This window comes from Engraulis encrasicolus, chromosome 8 (assembly GCF_034702125.1).
Source record: "Engraulis encrasicolus isolate BLACKSEA-1 chromosome 8, IST_EnEncr_1.0, whole genome shotgun sequence".
NCBI classification, from domain to species: Eukaryota; Metazoa; Chordata; class Actinopteri; order Clupeiformes; family Engraulidae; genus Engraulis; species Engraulis encrasicolus.
This window is the reverse complement of record NC_085864.1, coordinates 45,585,576-45,607,355: the sequence shown is the minus strand read 5'-3', so window position 1 is coordinate 45,607,355 and position 21,780 is coordinate 45,585,576. Positions and strand designations below refer to the sequence as shown.

The following is a 21,780-nucleotide window of genomic DNA, read 5'->3' as shown; positions in this document are numbered from 1 at the left end:
AAAGGGAGATGTAGCCCACTACTACGTTAGGAGATGCAAGAAGGGGGAAAACATGGAGCCACGGGTGGTTTCTCTACCGCTGCTGCTGCTTCTGCTTGGGGCCCTGAAGGAATCTGCCCCCGTGTCCATTTCCATGCCAGAGACTGGGACAGAGGCTGAGGCATCTGAGGCGCATAAAACTTTCGCTGAGGTAAATTACTATGAACATTGACATAGAAATGGAAATAGAAAAATTGAAAACTTTGTATTGTCATTATACTCAGTACAATGTGATTTTAAGCCCCCATACAAGGTGCACACAACAGTATACAGTAAATTAATATTTTTTTCACTAATAGGGCTACTAACAGTCTCAAGTGAACACAGTCTTTGATAGATGAACACAGTTCTTTGTGCAAGTAGGCCTATTAGTTCAGAATAGTGATTGCTTTGGAAAATAAGCTTGAGCCTATTTGTTCTGCTATTTGACATGCTTGATATGGGCTTCTTGAGTCCTGCAGAAATGAAATAAATTAATTTACCAAAATGTACTTTGCAATTACTCTATTAAGCTTGGTAAAATGTTTGTTGTTGTCTCACCTCACTTCATTTATTCCTGCACAGAATCCTTAAGAAACCTTAATTTGCTGTACATCTTCCGCATAAAACACTATAAAGCAAAAATTACCAATAACACCAAACAAAGGCAAAAACAAAACAATGCTATGGTGTTACAACATACATCAAGGAGGGGGGGAGGATGGGATGGGTCCGAGGGCAGATGGATCTAATCTGGGGCCCTCAAAAGTCATTACATAAATTAAGATCAAGCCTACTTTTTTGTGTAATTACCGCGACTGCTGTGGCAGTTGTGGCCACTATGGAAGTCAGAGTTGATTGATTCGGGCCCTTGGCAATTGCCTATTTGCCTAATGAAAAGTCTGCGTCTGGACACAGTGGTGTAGTCTATGTAGAACGCGGGTATACGGAGTATACCCACTTCTAAATTTCAGGGATTTCAGTATACCCACTTAAAATTGATTGATCCATTGTTTTGAATAGCACAAATATATACAGTATACCCAATTCAAAAAATGCTCAAATATACAGTATACCCACCACAAAGAAGTAGACTGCACCACTGTCTGGACACATGTGGATGTATTATTTGTGCTTTGGTCACCTCTCTGCAGGAATACATTGACCTCTACTTCTCAGACGTGACGTCGCTGAACTCCTTGGTCATGAGGAGCGTAACAAACTACACGTTTGAGGAGAACCTGGAGATGATGCAGTCGTTCTTTGGCCTGGAGGTGACAGGTAAACTACACAACGACATCATCCAGGTGATGAAGGCACCCAGATGTGGTGTGTCTGACATCAGCAGGTACGGCCACTTTCGTGGACAACCGAAATGGGAGAAGAAACTCATTACCTACAGGTAGGTAAACAAAGACACAGTGTACTGTATATACTTACAGTTTTCCTCTTTATCTTCATCTTTAATCTTTTCTACTCTAATCCTTATCAGTTAAATATGCNTTTCAGTTAAATATCCTTATCAGTTAAATATGCTTTTTGTTATGTTTTTTTATTGTTTCTAAAGTGATGTTAAAGGTGCACTGTGTAATATTTTTAGCAGTTTCTTTCCAGAATTCATGCTGCCCATTCACAAATGTTACCTTTTTCATGAATACTTACCACCACCATCAAATTCTAAGTATTCATTATGACTGGGAAAATTGCACTTTTCATACATGAAAAGGTGGATCTTCTCCATGTCTGCCATATTGAATTTCTATTGAATTTTGAATTTTTGCCTGAAAAACATACTGTACTTTGTCATACTGGTAAATATGAATCCATTATTTAGTAAATATTCAGGGAGAGATCAAATTTGGCAATAGGCAGCACAGTCTCAATAAACAGCAATACCTGTTCTGGCCACCATCCTACACAGTGCACCTTCAATCTGTATGTACATGCATGCACAGCAGGGGTTGAGCTGAAGAGGGGGGGTTGGGGGTGGCAGGGCATTTGCCCGTGGGCCCAGTGCCCTGCCATATTGGTAGTTGGGGCCCTATTATGAGCTTGCCAGGCTGCATGGGGGGGGCTTACGAGTGTTTTGCCCCAGGGCCATGTGTGCATTTGTTCTGCCACTGATGCAGAGACACATTTCTACAGGACATGGAGGATATTCATCATGTACAGTGTACACAACTAAATGCATGTGACTGTCCAGTGTAATGTTAACTGTTAATGTGGCTCCTGCAACAGGATAACACAGTACACCCCTGACCTGACGAGGCGACAGGTGGACGACACCATCGCCCACGCTTTCAAACTGTACAGCGATGTCATCCCTCTGGACTTCAAGCAGATCACCAGCGGCACGGCTGACATCATGATTCTCTTCAAAGGGGGATGTGAGTACCTCAGAATGACAGCAAAACATCCAATAATAATATAATTTTGCAACAAATTGTACTTTCACACTTAGTCAGTGAACCAAGCTCAGTCCTCTTTTAGGGTGTTTTCACACCTGGTCCTTTCAGTCATTTAAGTGAACTTAGACCTGTGACTCAGCTTTTGCTGTGCATACGTGAACACTCCAGAGTGTACCCAGACCCCTTGGAAGTACTGAGACCTTTAGGGTATTTTCACACCTAATCCCCTTTAAGTGAACCCAAACTCGATCCTCTTTAACTGGACCAAAAAGTGAACCGACAGCAAAAGGACTCAATTCTGTTTGTGTTCATATTGTGAGTGTATTACAAAAAGAACTGGCAGCTCTTTCTGGTGCTGTTAGAAATGTATGATGATGTGTCACTCAGTCCTCTTTTTGCTCACATGCGGTCCTCTAGAGCTTTATTTACATAAGTGATTACACCTAGTCACAAGCGTAACTTGTCAAGACTTAAAAGCGAACCGCGCTGAGATCACGTCAATAAAGGTCTCATTATGGTTCACTTCTGAGGGGTCTGGGTACTCTTTGGAGCATTCACAATCACATACGCACAGAAAATGCTGAGCCACAGGTCTGAGTTCACTTAAATGGCTTAAAGGGACCAGGTGTGAAAACACCCTAAGGGTGACCTCGGAAGAAAACAATTATGCAAAGAGGAGTTCGCAAAAAATCCTCCACAGCGATGTGAAACACTATTTGCCAGTTCTTGTAAACGCTTGACTAAAACTGTTGCTGCTGGGAGTGGTACAACAAATTATTAGGTTGAGGGAGCAATTACTCTTTCACATGAGGTCATGTAGGTTCAGGTAGCCATTTTCATGTAATAAGGAAAAAAAGCTATCAACCCATTGATGCCTAAAACACCTGCAAAAAAGGCTGCTGAATGCCTAAGCCCTTTTTAAGAAAAGTTGCCCTCAACCTATAAAAAATGAAATAGGCCTATCTCTTAAAAACATGCTATAGCCGAAGTTGTATTTAAACGCTAAGACCCTCATCTTGCATTAGAATATGTTCATTCAGCTCCAACAACCCAAGATTGAATGTTACATCATGCAGCTCCAGGCGCCAGGGCCAATGTTGCGCAATGCAACACCCAGCATCAATGGGTTAAAACATGTTTTGTGTTGACTTGGGAGTTATCTCTATTTACTGTATCATTTCAATTTCCTTGATTGATTGATTCAGAATGACAAATAAAAGCTAAGAAATATGTAAGGGGTATTATTTTGCGCAACACTGTAAATACTGTCTCGTCTTCCCAGAAGACCTTCATGCCCTAGCTTCTATTTCTACTCGAGTGTGATTTTCCAGTACTATATACGGTACGCACAACACTAAGTGTGTATTCCAATATGCAGACATTCGTCTTTCCTTGCTCACTTGCCTGCTTGTGACCTCATGATGATGTCAGTGATGATTAATTAATTCAATATCTTGCAAAAGCACAATTCTATTGTTTTCTCATTTGCAATTGGGCAAAGTGGAGGACAGGAGTGTGCATATTGGAATGCACCCTAAGTGTCTTATGTTGACAACACTGTTCTTGTGTCCATGTGTTACTTCTGCATTGTAGATCATGGTGACTTCTACCCTTTTGATGGACGTGGGGGAGTCCTGGCCAATGCAAACTCCCTCGACGACACTGGTGGTGGTGTGGGTGGTCAGACTGGCTTTATGTTTGTTTTTGTTTTTGTTTTTATTTTGCTTATTGTGTTATTACTTTAAACCAACCACCCCCCCCCCCCTCCCTTATGGGGACCTATATTGTCTTCCTTTAAAAAAAATAAAAATAATAATCTTCGTTTTTCTTTTAAAAGCAAAATGTAATATACAATAAAGGATAATAAAAGGATACAGAAAAAAGGATAAAGACAGGAGAAAAAAAATGCAAAACCAATATGAGTGTCCCCCAACACTTCAAACTATATATTAATTAAACAACACTAGCCACCACCCCACCCACCCCCATCCCAGGAAGGAATTATAACATATTTTTGCGCTGATATGCTTAGAAATTATACCGTAGACATTTATGAACTAAACAGAAAGGGAAAAAAGAAGACTAGAAGAAAAAAAAAGAAGGTACCTAAAGCCATCCTTCTCCGTGTTTTATAGGCTATTAGACCACCTATCTGCATACATTGTTTTAGGCTACCTGTTTCACAAGCCATTATAGGCCTACACTCTATTTTACAGAAATATCATAGGCCTACATAATTTTTAAAGACTCAACTTTTTAAAATCCATCGCTTTATGTATAAATACTTTACCCAACAAAATAATTATATTTTGTCTGGCTTGGCTTTCATTTGCCACATCGCCCAGGAGCACTGTAGGGAGATCCGAGCATAGACTGATGTTGCATTTTAACAGCCAAGGTTCTATTTCAAACCAAAGTGTAACAGTTAAAGGACAATACCAAAATAAGTGTTCTGCAGTTTCCTCTTCTTCTAAACAGAAGCAACACAATGGATTTGTTTCTATACTCCAAATGTGAAGCATTTTCTTGGTGTTTAAGTATTTAAATTAATTTGTATTGAAAAAAATCATATTTTTATATCTAATGATGATTCAAACAAATTATTGAAGATTTCCGTCCATAAGAGAGGAGAATCAATAATTTGTTACAAAAATGTTACATGGGAGCTCAACCAATGTATCTGTATGTAAATAAAACTTATATATTTCCTTGTTTATTTTTGTTTGATTTAGCCATTTGTTCTGCTTTATATTTGGTCTACACACTAAATTACTGTCACTGCTCGTTTTAATTTGTGCTTCCACCTTGATGGTAGAGATGTAGTTAACTGATTGTATTGTTGAGTTGTACATACCTCCCCATACTTGTCTCTTAACTGTTTATATGAGAGGATTTGATGTTTCTCGTTTACAATATCATTCACAAAAATAATTCCTTTAATGAACATTTGTTTAAAGAAAATAACTTTGCCTCCACTCAAAATGTTAGAGATAAGCCACAAGATTTGTTGCAATAAACTTTTATCTTCAGCCTTTTCTGGCGGATAATACTGAAAGTGAAGCCAACTTTGCAGTGCCTCCATCAAGAAGCTAGAAGCTTTCTGTATAATGCTTTCCATATTATTAAAGTGTGTTGGACTAATCTGTAAAAATGGGTACAATATTTTCTCAAACAACGGATGGATGTTTCTGAGCAATTTGCTTGAAAACTAGTCTGGATTAAAATATATTTTTTTGTATGAGAGATGCTTTTAATGATTTATTCATTGCTCTCAGGTTTAACAGTTGCGTTACACTTTGACTCTGTGTAAGCGAATTAAAGGGACAGTTTGGTCAATTTCAACATGCAGTTGTAATGCTCACACTACCCTGGACTTGTCAGTGCCTGAGATTTTTTTTCCTTCTTCTTCAGCCGTTTCCGAGATCCTGGTCATTGTAATGGGGGCAGCTCTTTGTTTACATTTCAAAAAAACATTTTTATTTATTCCCAAAAACATCCAAAAGGTTATAAAACATCAGCATACAACTAGCAAACAGCAGTACCTTTTGGGAAAATATTTGGAGTTGGCCTATGTTTCATTTTTATAAAATGTAAACAAACGCTGCCCCCATTAGAATTGCTCATATCTCGGAAAGGGCTGAGCCGAAAAATGTGGCATCACCAGGTACTGTCAAGTCAAGGGTAGTGTTAGCAATACAACTGCACGTTGAGATTGACCAAACTGTCCCTTTAAATCAGACACACACCGGAGCATAGTTTTCCGTGGCTTTACTTCATGCTGGTCAACGTAGAAGAGAGCATCTTACATCCCTACTACACAGGGTCAAGGGGAATAACGTATGATGTGCTGACGTCATCCTCAGTACATGACATCCCCTCCTTTCTTGGATTAAAACTTTACCCAATGCATTAATAACAGTTTAACACTCTTAACACCATTAAGATATCTTCAATATACATCTTACCACAGTGGCACTCTGTTACAGTCCACAATATCTGTAACAAAGTCATGGATTATCATTTACCATTAACATTTTCAAAATAAACCTTTCTTCCAAAACATTCTCAGAATAACCTTTTTGTTCCTTTAACTCATAGAACCATCAGATATTATGCATTCAATATCAATTGCTGAACATATTCAAAGATTGAAACATTCATATCCCAACAGCATAGAATTCACTTTCATTGAACATGAACATTCTTTTTTCTCCCTTAATACATTCATCACTTCATAATGAAGTCCGTGAATCTCTCCGGCTGCTTTATTTCTCTGCGAGGCCGCTCAGTCGGTGTGGTCAGAGGTCGGCTTGGAGATGACCCCTGAGTGAGTGTCTCTGGTGTGGACCTCACAGACGGTTCTGCATGAGTCTCTCTCTCTTTCGGTGCCTCACTCTCGCCAGGTGAGGTTGTCTGCTCTGCTGGTGTGTAGGCCTACACCTTAACATGTGTGGTATTTCTGGAGTACTGAGCTCCACTGGGTGACTCAACTACAACATTATTACCATTCTTACTCACTACAGTGTGTGGTGTGTGATTAAATGTTGTGGTAAATTTGTTAACCTTGTCCTGTTTCAACAGAACTTCATCTCCCACCTGCACCGGTGATGGTTTCGCGCCGCGCCGCTGGTCTGCATACTCTGCATACTTGCCCTTGTTCTCAGCATCGGTGTCTCGTGCCTCGATGTCGACTCTCGCCGTGCTGATGTCTGGTACCCTCCCCCGGAGCTTCCGGTTGAACAGGAGTTCAGCAGGGCTCCTGCCCGTGGTTGAGTGCTTGATCGACCTGTAGATGGTGACGTACTTTCGTAGCTCCTTCTGCCAGTCCAGCCCCTCTGCGTGTGCGATGCGAATTCTTTTCATGATGGAGGCATTCTGCCTCCCAACCTCTCCATTCGCCTGTGCCCATTTCGGTGTCGTCTTGACGTGTTGTATGCCGTTCTCCTTGCAGAAGTCCTGGAACTGTGTTGACAGAAACTGGGGCCCACAGTCAGATCGGATAGAGACTGGTAGACCATGGCGACTGAAGATGTTCTCCAGACAGTCAATCACTTTCTCTGCTGTAGTGGAACGCATTACCTCGTACTCATAGTACCGACTGTAGTAGTCTACGACTACCAGGATTGAATGTCCTGTAGCTAAGGGACCTAATAAATCTGTGGCAAGGTCTTGCCAAGGCCCGTCAGGGAGAGCAGTGGGCCGCAATGGCTCGGGTACATCAGGACGTGCCTCTAGTTTGCATCCATCACAGTCCTTCACATATTTTTCTGTTGCCTTATACATCCCCGGCCACCACACTTTCCCCCTCAGATGCTGCTTCATCCCTACCATGCCTAAGTGTCCCTCGTGAGCTAAGATTAAAGCTCTGCTGCGCAGTGACTGTGGGAGCACAATTCGTGTCCCCCTCAGCACTAATTGTCCAATAGTACACAGTTCATTCGCTATGCGGCCATAAGCTGAGCACTTTTCAAAACGGCCTGTCTTGATCGCTTTTCTCACCTCATCCAGTTCTTTGTCCTCCGCGGACGCTCTCTCCACCTCCCTTGTGGTAAGTGCCCGTGGTGTAGCCTGCACAGCCACGAAGCGCACGTATTCCTCTGCTCCATGATGATGTGGCGTGCTCTTTGCGCTTTTCCCCAGCAGACGTGACAGGGGATCTGCTATGTTGAACTTTCCCGCGATGTGCACGACCCGAAAGTCGTATGGCTGCAGGCGGAGCACCCAGCGCTCGATCCTAGCACATGGCTTGGACTTGGGGCTGTAGATCACCTGTAGGGCTTTGTGATCAGTCACTAGGTCGAACCTCTTGCCGTATATGTATGGGTGTAGGCGCTTGCATGCCCACACCAGTGCCAGGGCCGCTTTCTCAGTCTGAGAGTATCTCGTTTCACGGTCTGTCAGGCTCCTGCTTACATAACATATAGGCACCTGAGCACCCTGTTGCTCTTGGATTAGAACTGCCCCTATGCCCACCGGGCCTGCGTCAGCTATCACTTTGGTGGGGGCATCTTTGTCAAAGTATGCCAGCGTTCCCGCCTCTGCCAATTTCTGTTTCAGTGTCTCGAACGCCGCCTGTTGCTCTGGCCCGAAGACGAACGGTACCTCTTTCTTTGTCAGCCTCCGCAGCGGCTCTGAGATGGTAGCAAACTGGGGTATGAAACGGCTGCTGTATCCAGCTAGACCAGAAAGCTGCGTACCTCTGATGCGTTCTCTGGCTCACGCGCCTCCTCCAGTGCTCTGACTCGCTAACTGGTAGGCCCTACTAGAATGTCAATAACCTGATAGTAACCCGATTATGCTGAGTTACATGACACGAGAAATCAGTTTATTAGCCAAAAACCTACCTGTGCGAATCGTTGGGTTACGGATGTAACCTTGGTTCTGTGAAGGAAAGAAAGGCTGCCAGACGGCTAGCCCAAGGGGCTGGAATATAATCCGCGCATGCGCGAGTTCTGAGGTACACTTATATCAAAACTTCATCACGTGAGTATGCCGCGCTACTGTACACAGTATATAAGTCCCAGCGCGGCATACTTCGTCCACATAAAAATCCTGAACGCGAAGTCCAGAGCGACGACGAAGTCTGGCAGCCTTTCTTTCCTTCACAGAACCAAGGTTACATCCGTAACCCAACGTTCTGTTTCACTCAAGAAAGGCTGCCAGACGGCTAGCCCAAGGGGCTGGAATATGTATGCCCAAATGTCGCGGCGGACAACCATACGACAATTGAATAAAGACACTGGACAATGCAAGAGTTAAAAACCCTTATTGAATGTCCACAGGCCAACAGGGCTAGAGTGACTGGTTAACAGAACTCAAGTTAAACACAGTCGAATATGTGACCATCTGTCACAAGCTTAGAACCGAATTCCCAAAGGATGTGGGAGATAACATGTTGAGGTTATAGAACCTGGTGAAGCCCAGCAGGCCACCGGGCAAACCTCTTGTAAAAGGACTCCCTTCAGGAGCGACCATGAGGCGGCCCAGAGTTAGGAGGGCGGTAGCAGTCCAACACAATCGCCTGGTTGAGATTCTGTGTTGAAAGAATCTCCGGCATAAAGTCTGTATTAGGGCGTAGGACCACACCGGTGCCTTCTGGCTGAACATGGAAGCAGTCAGGATGAGTGGACAGCGCATGTAGCTCTCCAATACGCTTCGCTGAGGTGATGGCGAGAAGAAAAATCGCCTTCTGAGACAGCCATTTTAGGTTGATACTCCCAACGGGCTCGAATGGGGGCTTCGCCAGAGCACTGAGGACAATGTGGAACTGCCATGGCGGCACAGATTGAAGCCTCCTTGGGCCCAGTCTTTGAGCTCCTCTCATGAATTGGATAGACAGAGGATTAGCTCCGAGCGTTTTGCCATCTACTCGCTCATGGCAGGCGGATATTGCAGAGAGAAAAACCTTTAGCTTCGAAGGGGACTTGCCTTCACCAAGTTTCTTTTGCAAGAATTCCAGGACTGAAGCTAGAGGGCAGGACCGGGGGCACTCATGCCACTGTTCGCACCATGCTTTGAAGGCTGCCCATCTTTAAGAGTACACGGCTCTTGTCGATGGGGCCCTAGCACACTGCAAGGTTCTTGTAACTGAGAATAACAACCCCCGAGCGAGGAGGGTGTCCCTTCTAACGGCCAGACCCACAAATTTAGGGCGGCTGGTGTCAGGTGCCACAACTCTCCCCTTGCGCAATGGGAGTTGCCATGGGGTACTCCAGAGGAGGGTCTGAATCTCTGCAAACCATGGCACCTGGGGGCGAAATGGAGCCATTAAGACAACTCTCAGGTTCTCCTTCCTGGTCTTCTCCAGGAATCATGGAGAGAGGGGGGGGAAGATCGTCCACCCCCAGTGGTGCGTCGTCTTGGTTTAAGGAAAACCAGAGTGGACAGTGGGTCGACTCCCTTGAGGCGAAAAGATTGCTGTGTGCCTTCCCAAAATGAACCCAGATCAGATGCACTGTTTCTGGGTGCAATCGCCATTCACTTGGGTGTGGCTTACCCCTTGACAGCAGGTATGCTGCTGTGTTCAGAGTGCCCGGCAGGTGCACTGCTCTGATCGAGTGGAGTCGAGTGCCTGCTTAGAGGAGGAGTTCCCGGGCCATGTTGCGTAACGCCTGGGACCTCAGGCCTCCCTGGCGGTCACATATGCTATGGCCGACATGTTGTCTGTTCGAATTAAGACACTCTTGTTCTGGAGTACTGGCAAAAAGTGCCGGAGGGCAAGATATATCGGTCTCAACTCGAGAATATTTATGTGGACAGTTTTCCAAGGTGGGCGCCACACTCCTCTGGTTCCTACATCATTCAAGACTGCCCTCCAGCCTGACAGCGATGCGTCAGTGGTCAGAACTTTGCGCTGGTAGATTCTGCCTAGTCGTACACCTCTGCACAAATTCTGGAGTATGGCCCACTATTGGAGGGCTCATAGGCACACAGGTGGCAGAGGGACAGATTTTCCCCTGTCCAGTACTGGGTGTACTTGGGCAGGTACCATTTTGCACTGGACCCATATCTAGAAGGCCAAGGCGTACCACCTAGGATGCAGCAGCCATGAGGCCCAGCAGCCTCTGACTGTGACCGGCATTGTTTCAGGGCAATAACCTTCTGATCCGAGAGACATGCCACCATCGTCAGAGTCCAGTTTCACTCCAAGGAAGGTGATTTGTTGTGAGGGAGGCAGTTGGCTCTTGTCTGAATTGAGAGACAGGCCCAACATTTGCAAGTATTCCATTACCATTGCCGTGTCCTGCCCTGCCTGCTGACTCTACTGGGAAAATTTTAACCAGTCGTAATTGAGATAGATAATTGACTCTGACGCCCCTCTGACACAGCGGGCTCAAGGCTGTGTCCATGTATTTTGTGAATGGGATAGGCCGAAGGGAAGGACGTTGAACTCGAAAGTTCTGTCCTCCAACGCAATCGGAGAAACTGGCGATGAGCAGGGTGGTCTGCAATGTGGAAATGGGCACCTCTGATGCCTATACTCGTGAACCAATCCCCGCACTGAATCGATTGACAGATTTGGGTCAGTGACAGCATTTGAAATGCAACGGGCGTAAATACTGGTTTAGTGGCCTTAGGTCCAGTATTGCACGGAATCCACCATCTAGTTTCAGAACTAGGAAGTAGCTCAAATAAAAGCCACTCCGCCGTTCGTTGCGACTTAACTCCCTTATTGCTCCTTTCCTTAACAGAGTATTTATCTCCTCTGTAAGGCCAGCTGCCACTCTGGGTCTGGCTGATGAGAAACAAGAACACCCTTGAACATGGGTGGGCGGCGCCTGAACTGTAGCCGGTAACCAAACCGTACCGTTGAAACAACCCAAGAACTGGGAGAACACATTTCCCACACCTCCAATTGAGTGTGGGAGAAAACGTGCGGCAGGGCCACCTTCCCCACAAGAGCTGTAGGAGGGAGGACGAGAGCAGCAATAGTCATCCATCGCGAAATAGTAAAAAACCAACGTTATCTGCTCCGTGGATGTTGGCAAACTGTGCCCACTGTCGCATAGGGGTAGCCGCCTCTGGTTGCTCCCACACAGTCGTCATTTCCCTGACAAAGTCCGGGGGAAGAGGTCTGAGCTCAAATCAGAATGATGGGGAGATGTTAAGCCATCTATGTATCCAGCATCAAGGTTATCGGATGCTTGCACTCATAGCAGCTCCACACTATTATCAGCACCTTGTGGGGACAGCTGCTGTGGTGACACCCTTGCAGGCTGCACTGAAGAGGCCACCTGGCGCTCTGTGCCTGATGGCGCAGCCTGGTGCTCGGGCCCTAATGGGGCTGCCTGGTGCCCAGGCCCTAGTGGCGCTGTATGGCGCTCAGCCAGCTGCTGCATCAACCACTGTTGACCGGATGTCAAGGACAAATTTCCCTTCACCAGAGATGCCATTTTATTGCTAGAACATCATAGGTCTCAGACAGTTGCTGAGGAGAGGGTTGAGTAGCTGGTATCGAACCAGAGTCCGTGGACGCCTGGGAGGATGGTGTATTATCTCATGTAGCCTTATTCACCTTACTCAGTAGAGTATGTGATGAGAAGGGGAGACCGCTCTCCCTGCCCTTAAAGCTAGTGCATGATCAGGGCTCAGACATGTCACACACAGTGTATGTCCATCTTTCACTGGCATTCTACTGTTGCAATTAGAACAGTTCTGGAATCCAGGCATCGTTTTTTTTTTTTTTTTTTTTTAACTTATATTAAAATATATACATATTATTATAATTATTATTATTACTTCATCATTAATTAAGTATCATTATTATTTCAGTCACACCTTGACTTAAGGCATGAACCTGATAGAACTGTTACTGCCTGGTACCAGATATGGTTCCAGCAGAGGTGCAAGAGATGGTGGGCACTAAGTGTCTCACACTCCAGTAGCAGCACTAATCACCCTAGGTACCGACCCTGGTACCAGCGTTGATCACTCATCGGTACCGAGAATTAGATTGTTGGTACCGAGAATGAGATTGTTGGTACCAAGAGTAGCGCAGCACGAGATCACGTCATGTGAGGCTGCTGGAGTAGCCTATAACATGCACGCAAGCAACTCCTTCGACAGAGGGAGAGCGGCGGCAGGCAGCGTTGATTAGCTAGAGAGATGTCTCTGTAATCTCTTTCCTCCCTAGAGCAAACCACAACAACAGATTACTTACCTCAAGTTGAATTTCAAGTTGAATTTCAAGTGGAATTCTGCTACCAGCGTTGATCTCTCACCGGTACCGAGAATGAGATTGTCGGTGCCGAGAGTTGTGCAGCACGAGATCACGTCAGATGAGGCAGCTGGAGTATAACATGCACGCAAGCAACTCGATAGAGGGAGAGTGGCGGCAGTTTGTTACACAGGATAATTATTCCACTGCGGAACCAACGAGCCCAGCGAGTAACTTCCTCGACAGAGGAAGAGTCGCGGCCGTCCTGCAGGAGAGTTCATGCACGCAAGCAACTCGATAGAGGGAGAGTGGCGGCAGAATCACAGTGAGTTACTGAACGGCGCCGAAGGTGCCCGTAGCAACATTAGAGATATAGCTAGAGAGATGTCTCTGTAATCTCTTTCCTCCCTAGAGCAAACCACAACAACAGATTACTTACCTCAAGTTGAATTTCAGGTGGATATGCGCCTCGGGGATTCCACGAGAGTAGCTTCACATGCGAAAGCACAAGCTACAGGGAGAAGCCACCGTTACTATAAGCGGCGATAGCACACTGTAATAAGGTGGGGACAATAGCCTGATAACGATAGCCTGGAGAGGGGCAACAATAGTCACCAGCTCTCGGACAGCTAACTGCCAGTAGGCACCTCGTTACCAGTATCAATTCGTACCTTATCAGATCGCGTGAGGGATTAAAGAGGACGAAGTATGCCGCGCTGGGACTTATATACTGTGTACAGTAGCGCGGCATACTCACGTGATGAAGTTTTGATATAAGTGTACCTCAGAACTCGCGCATGCGCGGATTATATTCCAGCCCCTTGGGCTAGCCGTCTGGCAGCCTTTCTTGAGTGAAACAGAACGAATTTCTCATAAACCGATAACGGCAATAACCCGATTATGAAAACTGTTTATTCCGCTTTCCGTTTATGCCGTTTTGCGCTCGAATAAACCGGTAACTCCAAAAACCTGGATCATAAACAGTTTATTGATGCGCATATAAACGGGCTCAATGGTGATCTGTGTGTGAAAGGCTCCATAAGCCACCATCCATGTGTAATTGAAACACAGAAGTCAATGGGATTACCCTAACTCCTAACTAGCTTGACTTCCATGGCTCTCAGGTGAATCAAAATAAATTAGAACAAGAAAAAAAACAAGTATCACAGATTAAAAAGATGACGTCTTTTATTTCAAGAAATCACAAACACTACCATCACAAACTTGGTACAAAGAAAAAAAAAGATTTTGCGGAATGAAAAAGACTGGAAGCAATTTCCAATGCATTAGCAAGCATGGCTTGACACTGAGACCTGCCCACCAACCAAATGCAGGTAAAACTCAGCTGTGGTTAGCGCCTCAGTTTTGTTTGTGCAGCAAGTCTGAGTTTCACCTATTTTCATGTAACGCTGATATTCCTGCTTCAGCACTTGACCACCTTCTGAGTTTAACCATATCATGGTATATAAAAAAATATTGACAACAAACCTGTGGCTAGAAGTAAGGCGGAATGGCTAGTGACTTGAGAAAAAAAACCCTTAGCCACATTGCCTGATGAGCAAGAGAGATAATGTGAAGCCCTGATAGCGGGTTAGGAGCGCTGTCCCTCACGCCTCGTGGGTGAGATGAGGAGAGCTGAGCCTCACGTCTTGTGTGTGATGTCATTAATGCGCGACAGCATTTCCTCTGACTGGAGCTGCTCCAACGTGAGTAGTGACAGGCCCAGCTGGTCCTCCTACACAAACAACAACACAACACAGAGCCTGTCAGTCAGAAACAACAACAACAACAACAACAACAACGACACCACAACGCCTGTCAGTCAGAAACAACACTAACAGGTATTTTAGGAGTGCTGCTGCATGATTTCTAGGATTCCAGATGACAACAACATAATAATATTAATAATAGCACATAAAACACATAATAAGAACAACAATCATAACAACATCATCAGAATATTGTAATATGTCAGAAAGTAAACAAAAATCCGAAGGCAATCAAGTTTTTGTTTTTTTTCCTGTCTAAAATGAAAAGCCATGTTTCCATCTATACTAGGTCTTCTGTAGGCATTTCCTTTTCGTCAAAAGGAATAACGTATAGAATCGCGAGAGCCTTGAATTTTTTGTTCACTTTCTCACCATCTGTAATCCTCTTATTTAACAAATGTTTGCTAAACAAAATGTCACACAATCAGAAAGACAAAAACCAACAAAACCCAACAAAAATCCAAATTTGTATCCCTTTTGGCTAAAACGAAATGCCAACGTGTTTGCATTTCACTTGTTTGCACTTCACTCATTTTCAAACAACAAATCAATAAATAATTTTAGTCGTCTTAGTTGAACAGATGCGTCAACAGTTGTCGAACAAGATGTTATGTTAAAGGTACACTGTGCAGGAAATGGTCAAAAAAGGTACTGCAACTATGCTGCTCATTGAAACTGGGTTGCCTATTGCCAAATTTGACCTTTTCATGAAAGTTTACTTAGTAATAAACAAACATTATCTAGTATGGCCTGAGTACAGTCATTTTTGCAGCTAAAAATGGCTATTTCTGGAAATTAAAAATGGCGGACCATGGAGAAAATCCCCCTTTTAATGTATGAAAAGTGCAATTTTCCCAGTCATAATGAATAATGAATTTCAAGCTGGTGGTAAGTATTCATTAAAAAGGTAACATTAGGGAATGGCTAGCATGAATTCTGGAAATAAACAACTAAAAATCTTGCACAGTGTACCTTTAAGGCCTAGGGCTGTAAGGATACACTCAACTCACGACTCGGTTTGTGTCACAATTTTTGACCTACGGTTCGATACACTCTACAAATTAAAATGTATCTTCGATGGCCGTTTATAGGTAGAATATGTTACAAGAAGTTACTGATAATGTAAAAAAAGAATGATATTGATTTGAAGCACTATCACATCAAATCATGTGGCTGTTCTCTGGACTGAACGGTAACAGAATTTTGAAAGGGTGTATCACGCACACTGCCTTCTTGTATCACGATACAGTCTTGTGACTTTGCGTATCACGATTTCTCGATTCGATACAATATTGTTACAGCCCTATTGATGTTATGTTAAGGCCTAACCTGTTTGAAAGGCTGTGCCATCTGTCTCAGGAAGTGTTTGGAGAGTTGTAGCGTCTCGTCGATGGTGAGGTTGAGGCTGCTGTCGGTGATGTGCTCCTGGATCCAGCGCGGCAGCTTGCCTCTCTTGTCAGCCCGAGCGTAGCGCTAAAGAGGAAGGAGAGAGAACATGTATTACGCCGATTGTCCTTCTCCTGTCTTACACAGCACTGACATTTTACAGACAGACATAAAGTGCATGTCTATGTCTTGTCATGGTATAGAGAGAAAACGTAATTTCATTTTCCTAGTATGTGCATATGAAGAAAGTGACAATAAAAGCTGACTTGACTTCATTGCTATGTCACTACCATCTGTATGTGTCTGCTGTGCACACACATACAAACTCAAACTCCACACATAAACATACACACAAACACACACTCACGTGTGCACACATACACAAACACACACACACACACATACACACACACACACACACACACCAGGGCTTGACATTAACGTTTTCACCCACCGGCCACTGTGGCTAGTGGATTTTCCAAGTCACTAGCCATTCAGGTATTCCACTAGCCACGAATTCTTGGTGGTGTACATCTAACCTCAGAAGATGATGTGCTAAAACAAGATGAGTGTATAGCATTCTACATGGAATTATATCAAGCAAATAGAAACTTTTACCTATTTCTTGAACTTAAATACAAACAATTGATACACAAGGGGCAAACAAAAGAATATAGGCTACTATGATGCGTATGTCATACCAAGGAATAAGCTGCCAGCCAAATTGGCTAGTGACCCTGCAAGTATTACTAGCCACAGCCCAGTTTTACCAGCATTTGGCCGGTTGGCTGGTGCCAGTGTCAAGCCCTGATGCACACACTTACTTTGTCAGCAAAGATCATAAGGCCGTAATCCGTCTTCCCGCGGATGGCGCGGCCAACACACTGTGCCGCATGACGCATGGCATCGAAGGTGAGGAAGTCGTTCTCCCGCACCTGAAACTGGTCTCGCAGGTACTCTAGTCGAGCCTTCACAACACAGAACAGATTCATTAGTGTGATGTACGGGAAGCTTTTTCCAGTTCATTCATTCATTCATTCATTCGATTTTGACAATGCACATTAATCAACACATCAGCTAAAAAGACTAAATAGAAGATATGAGGTTGAAACAGCGTTTCTGGTCGTACCTTGAGAATCCGACTCTGGGTGTAAACATACGGGACCCCAAACATGATCACAGCTCGTCCATAATGATGAACTGTGGAGGATAAATCGGAGTCAACTAAAATATATATTTTTTTTTCAAAATATTTTTCTCCAGGTTTTCTGGAATTTTACTCAAACTTTTGGCAAAATTCTAATCACATATACAGTATGTGAGGGTTTGAAGAACAGGGTAAGGGTAAAATTACCAAAGTCAATTCCTTCAGACACCTTCCCTCTTGCCACAGACAGCAGGATTGCACCGCGACCATTTTCACAAGCCTGCAACACACCAAAGGTGATCATGATGATAACCATAGTCGATTATAATGACAATAACGGCTTGTGCGGCATATTGACACAGTCATGCTTCTCAAATGCTTTCTCAGTTTGCCAGAGCAGAGACATACAGTGGTGCTCATATGTTTACATACCCCAGCAGAATATATGCTTTCTTGGCGATTTCTCACAAAATATGAAGGATTACACAAAACCTTTTTTTTCACTCAATGTTAGTGACTGGGTTAAGATATTTATTAGCAATCTTCTGTGTTTACTCTTTCAAAAGCATGATCACACCCCAAACTACCCAAATGACCCTGTTCAAAAGTTTACATACCCTAGTTTCTGATGCTGAATATGGCCCTGTTTAACATCAAGGACCGCTCTAAATTGTTTGTGGTAGTTGTGGATAAGGCTTTTAATGTTCTCAGATGACAAAACAGCACATTCTTCCTGGCAGAATGGTTGTTTCCTATAATAGTTTTGGGTGTCTTGCTGGAACCTCACATTTGAAGTTTCCCCTGAATGGCTCAATGGTGTTGAGATCAGGAGAGTGAGACGGTCGCTCAAAAACTTAATTTTATTCTTTCTGAAGCTAATGACTGGTTGATTTGGCTTTCTGTGTCGAAATATCGTCCGTACCTTACCTAATTGAAACTATAAAAATGAGCTTGCTAAGATTTCCTTCTTTGCAGTATGGGATCCGTTAGTGGACGGAGCCCGTTGTAAACGCTGGGTGGAGTGTGTTGATGTGGTGCGCTGATTGGTGTTGCCAGATTGGGCAGTTTCCCGCCCAATTGGGCTGCTTAGAATGCAGGTAAAAGTGGAATATGGGCGAGTTTTTCTGCCGATTTATGGCCATAGAAATGGAAACCATCTGTCTGATCTGGCAACCCTGGCGTGGTAACCTAGTAATCCATACTGTACCTCCTGATACTTCTCCAGAGCCATGCTGGTCTCCGCTGCATCTGGAGTCTCGATGAAGATCAGCTTGTTCCTCTGCACGTTCTCCAGGATGCCCTGGATATCACAACAATATAAACGAAAAACACACGTTAGAGTTCAGGCAGGGGCCTATACTGCAAGTTTGGTTCAGGATGCCCTGGATATCACACCAATACAAACGAAACACAGCTTAAAGTTCAGGGGCCTATACTACAAAGCTTATTCAGGAGTAAACCAGGTTGTGCTGGGCATCACACCCAGGGATGCTGACAAGGGGGGGACACAGGGGTCAGCTGTCCCGGCCCCAGGGAGTTGGGGGGCCCATGATTGGGTGCTCATTGCATTTAGTGTATTGGAATGGGGGGAACCTGAGGTGATTTTGTCCTGGGCCCAGTAAAAGTTGTCAGCGGCCCTGCACACAACCACACACACACACATTAGAGTTCAGGATCCCGTTTCTCGAAAGCACCGCTGCTAACCAGTTAGCAACTTACTAGGTTTCCAATGGGAAATTGCATTGCAATTTCAAGTAAGTTGCTAACTTGGCTAACAACGTTTTCGAGAAACGGGAACCCCAGTTTCTCGAAAGCATTGTTGCTAACCAGCTAACAAGTTACTAGGTTTCCAATGGGAAATAATTGCATTGCAAACAGGTTGCTAGATGTATTGGAGGACTCTTTGTGTACCGGTATATCACAACAACTAGCTACTCCCTAGAGTAGTGTGAATCATCAGAAGTTGCAGTATTTTTAACAAATGCATTTTACCTGCTGAAATACCTGAGCACAATAATCGTTCATACCAACCTGCTCATACCACGCTGCCACAATATTCTCCATGTATATGTAGCTCGTGAAAAACGCCACAATGCCATCTGGAACAATGGCAGAAACCTCGAGCAGCAGGTTACCATAGTTGCGAATGACAGCTGCAAAAAATTAACAAAACCATATCAGGGCACTCTTTAACCTTAGCTACTTACTGTATAATTGGTGGGTATCTTCACATTATTTTACAACTCACCAAAATCTTCTCGCGTCTCATATTTGGAACTCATGGCCACTTGGTCATTGCCCTTTCCAACAATCTGTTGAAATACAATCACAAACTCAACTGAAGAGGGGACAAATCACAGCACACTGATATTCTTTGCTGTTAGTTTATTTGGTGAACAAGACGTTTCCCTGTTGCTTCATCAGGTTCACTCTTAAAGGCCAACTTCCGATAAAACACAGTTTTACTCACTCCTTTTGAAGATCGGACGGTCACCCCAAGTTAAACTCACTTGCAAGGCTCTCATAGCGGTGCGTCACCTTGCCTGGCTGTGTTTCCCGGTGTTTCCCAATTTACATTAATAATGCAGAGAAACGAGCGAATCACGAAAGCCTTTCTGTGTTTCGTCACGTCGAAAGAAGGCGTTGCCCACAAAGGTTTATGTCGACCCATTTTTCTAAAAACATGTCGGGTAATTTTTTTCTGCTTGTTTTCAATACAAGCAACGTCTGGTGGCCCGAAATCTAGCTTAGCTAGCTTAGCTATCAGCTGGTTGCTACTCTCAGGTACACACACAGCACAAAGCCTCATCCATACAGCAAGCCCACTCTGGTTGCTCCGTGCCTGCAGCTCCTCTAGGGGTCGCTGTCGAAAGAGCACAGCCCTGAATGGAGCATGCACGCCTCCGTTGGCGCCCCTATAGTGCAGTACCACCCGGAGAAGTGGCGACTCTGTTTCCCATTACATTCTCTCCAAGAACAGGAGGACTGAGCCAATCAGAGACGCATTTCCACGAGAGCAGGAAGAGTGAGCCAATCAGAGACGCTTTTCCACGAGAAACACGGAACACCCTCTCGTTTCTCCACAAGCCACATTGCTGGCTTGCAAAAACGGCTTGAAACAAAGCAACCAGAACGTTTTTTAAAACAGGACCAACGCGTAACACATTCAATAACAATGGGGAACACAGCAATATTAATCAAATGACGTTGAGAGGCCATCTTTCAGTCATCATCATGCACTGATCCAAAACACGTCTGCGTGTGGACATGGTGGTAATTTTAAAATAAATAATGAGATTCTGCTCGAGAATGCAGATTTTTTCCTCATCTTTTAAGTTTGTACCTTTTTCGTGAACCCAAAGTTATTTATTTTACTCCAGAAGTTGAGCGCGCCCTATGAAACGCTTGAAGACTACTCACCAGAGGACACAAACAGGTGCGTGCCAGCGTCATGGTGAAGGATGCCATGGTGACGGGATGGAAATCCAAGATGCGGGGATAGATATCCAAAGGAGAGAGAGTCTGGAAAATATATATATATAAAAAGGGATAAAACAATGTTTTTGTGCAATATGAACCACAGCAGCACTAACTCAAGAACATCTAAGATACAAGTTAGCAATGTGCAAATGACAGCACATACAGTATTACTCGTTCAAGCATAGAGAACGGTGGCCTTAAGAGGAAAGTTACCTATACTGCAAGACATGACTGGTTTCTTAAATTTATTTTGTATATAATTACTATTTATTTTCCAGATATTTCATTTTTTTACTCTCTAGTGAATCACACTACATTCATGACTATGATAAATTCTTTGCCAAATGTTTTGTTATATGTTCGGTTTAAAACAAACAAACAAACAAACAAAAAAAACAGATAGAAATGTTGAAAAATATAATTACCCCTGATGTGATGATGACGGTCTGGAACCTTTCAAACACTGGCTTAATGGCAATGGAGGCATCCATACAACTGCAGATAGAGAGAGAACTTAATTGGTTAACCGAGGCAGACTTTCTTTTCATATATGATATGATATTAGTTCTATATTATTCTATATTATATTATATTATATGATATGATATGATATGATATGATATGATATGATATTATACCAGCTAGGCCAAAACAAAAGCGAATGTGTATTGGCCATTAGACGCGCCAATAACAAGACAGTGTTTAAAGAATGATGTAATATTCCAGAACTTCTATGCCCCATCAATACATTACTATTATTATTATAAGAGGGACTTACCTGAAATGCAGTACAGGATTAGGAATGGTGGGGGTCCTGTCTTCAAATGGCTCAATGATGATTGTGAAGCCTGAAAGAGTATTACAAATTGCGGTTTAAATGATTGTACTCAGCTCTGTCCCTCATTGCTTTATAGG

General features: G+C 43.8%; 2 protein-coding genes across 3 annotated transcripts in view; one reads left to right on the top strand and one right to left on the bottom strand.

Moving 5' to 3' along the window:
- ercc2 (excision repair cross-complementation group 2) overlaps positions 1-21,780 on the bottom strand; it is a 39,411-nt gene that overhangs the window by 4,443 nt on the left and 13,188 nt on the right. The window contains exons 13-23 of one of the 2 annotated variants that reach the window (XM_063205849.1): positions 21,644-21,713; positions 21,291-21,360; positions 20,806-20,907; positions 19,634-19,697; positions 19,417-19,538; positions 18,593-18,685; positions 17,593-17,665; positions 17,368-17,438; positions 17,063-17,206; positions 16,182-16,325; positions 14,725-14,818 (exon numbers count right to left, since the gene is read on the bottom strand). In XM_063205849.1, the coding sequence (XP_063061919.1) occupies positions 14,726-14,818; positions 16,182-16,325; positions 17,063-17,206; positions 17,368-17,438; positions 17,593-17,665; positions 18,593-18,685; positions 19,417-19,538; positions 19,634-19,697; positions 20,806-20,907; positions 21,291-21,360; positions 21,644-21,713 (1,046 nt within the window). In that variant the 3' untranslated portion in view covers position 14,725. Of the gene's footprint in view, positions 1-14,246; positions 14,819-16,181; positions 16,326-17,062; positions 17,207-17,367; positions 17,439-17,592; positions 17,666-18,592; positions 18,686-19,416; positions 19,539-19,633; positions 19,698-20,805; positions 20,908-21,290; positions 21,361-21,643; positions 21,714-21,780 lie in introns of those variants that run through there. The other variant, XM_063205848.1, reaches the window with a different exon arrangement.
- Positions 53-5,736, top strand: LOC134453925 (collagenase 3-like). The gene is made up of 5 exons (XM_063204673.1): positions 53-190; positions 1,173-1,420; positions 2,257-2,405; positions 4,020-4,106; positions 5,702-5,736. The coding sequence occupies exons 1-5, from the start codon at positions 53-55 to the stop codon at positions 5,734-5,736; spliced, it is 657 nt and encodes a 218-aa protein (XP_063060743.1).

Excerpts from the sequence above, each read along its gene's own strand:
- LOC134453925 (XM_063204673.1), top strand. The coding sequence starts at position 53 with ATGGAGCCACGGGTGGTTTCTCTACCGCTGCTGCTGCTTCTGCTTGGG. Across the intron at positions 191-1,172 it reads CGCATAAAACTTTCGCTGAG|GAATACATTGACCTCTACTT; the intron begins GTAAATTACTAT and ends ACCTCTCTGCAG. Across the intron at positions 4,107-5,701 it reads CACTGGTGGTGGTGTGGGTG|GTTTAACAGTTGCGTTACAC; the intron begins GTCAGACTGGCT and ends CATTGCTCTCAG.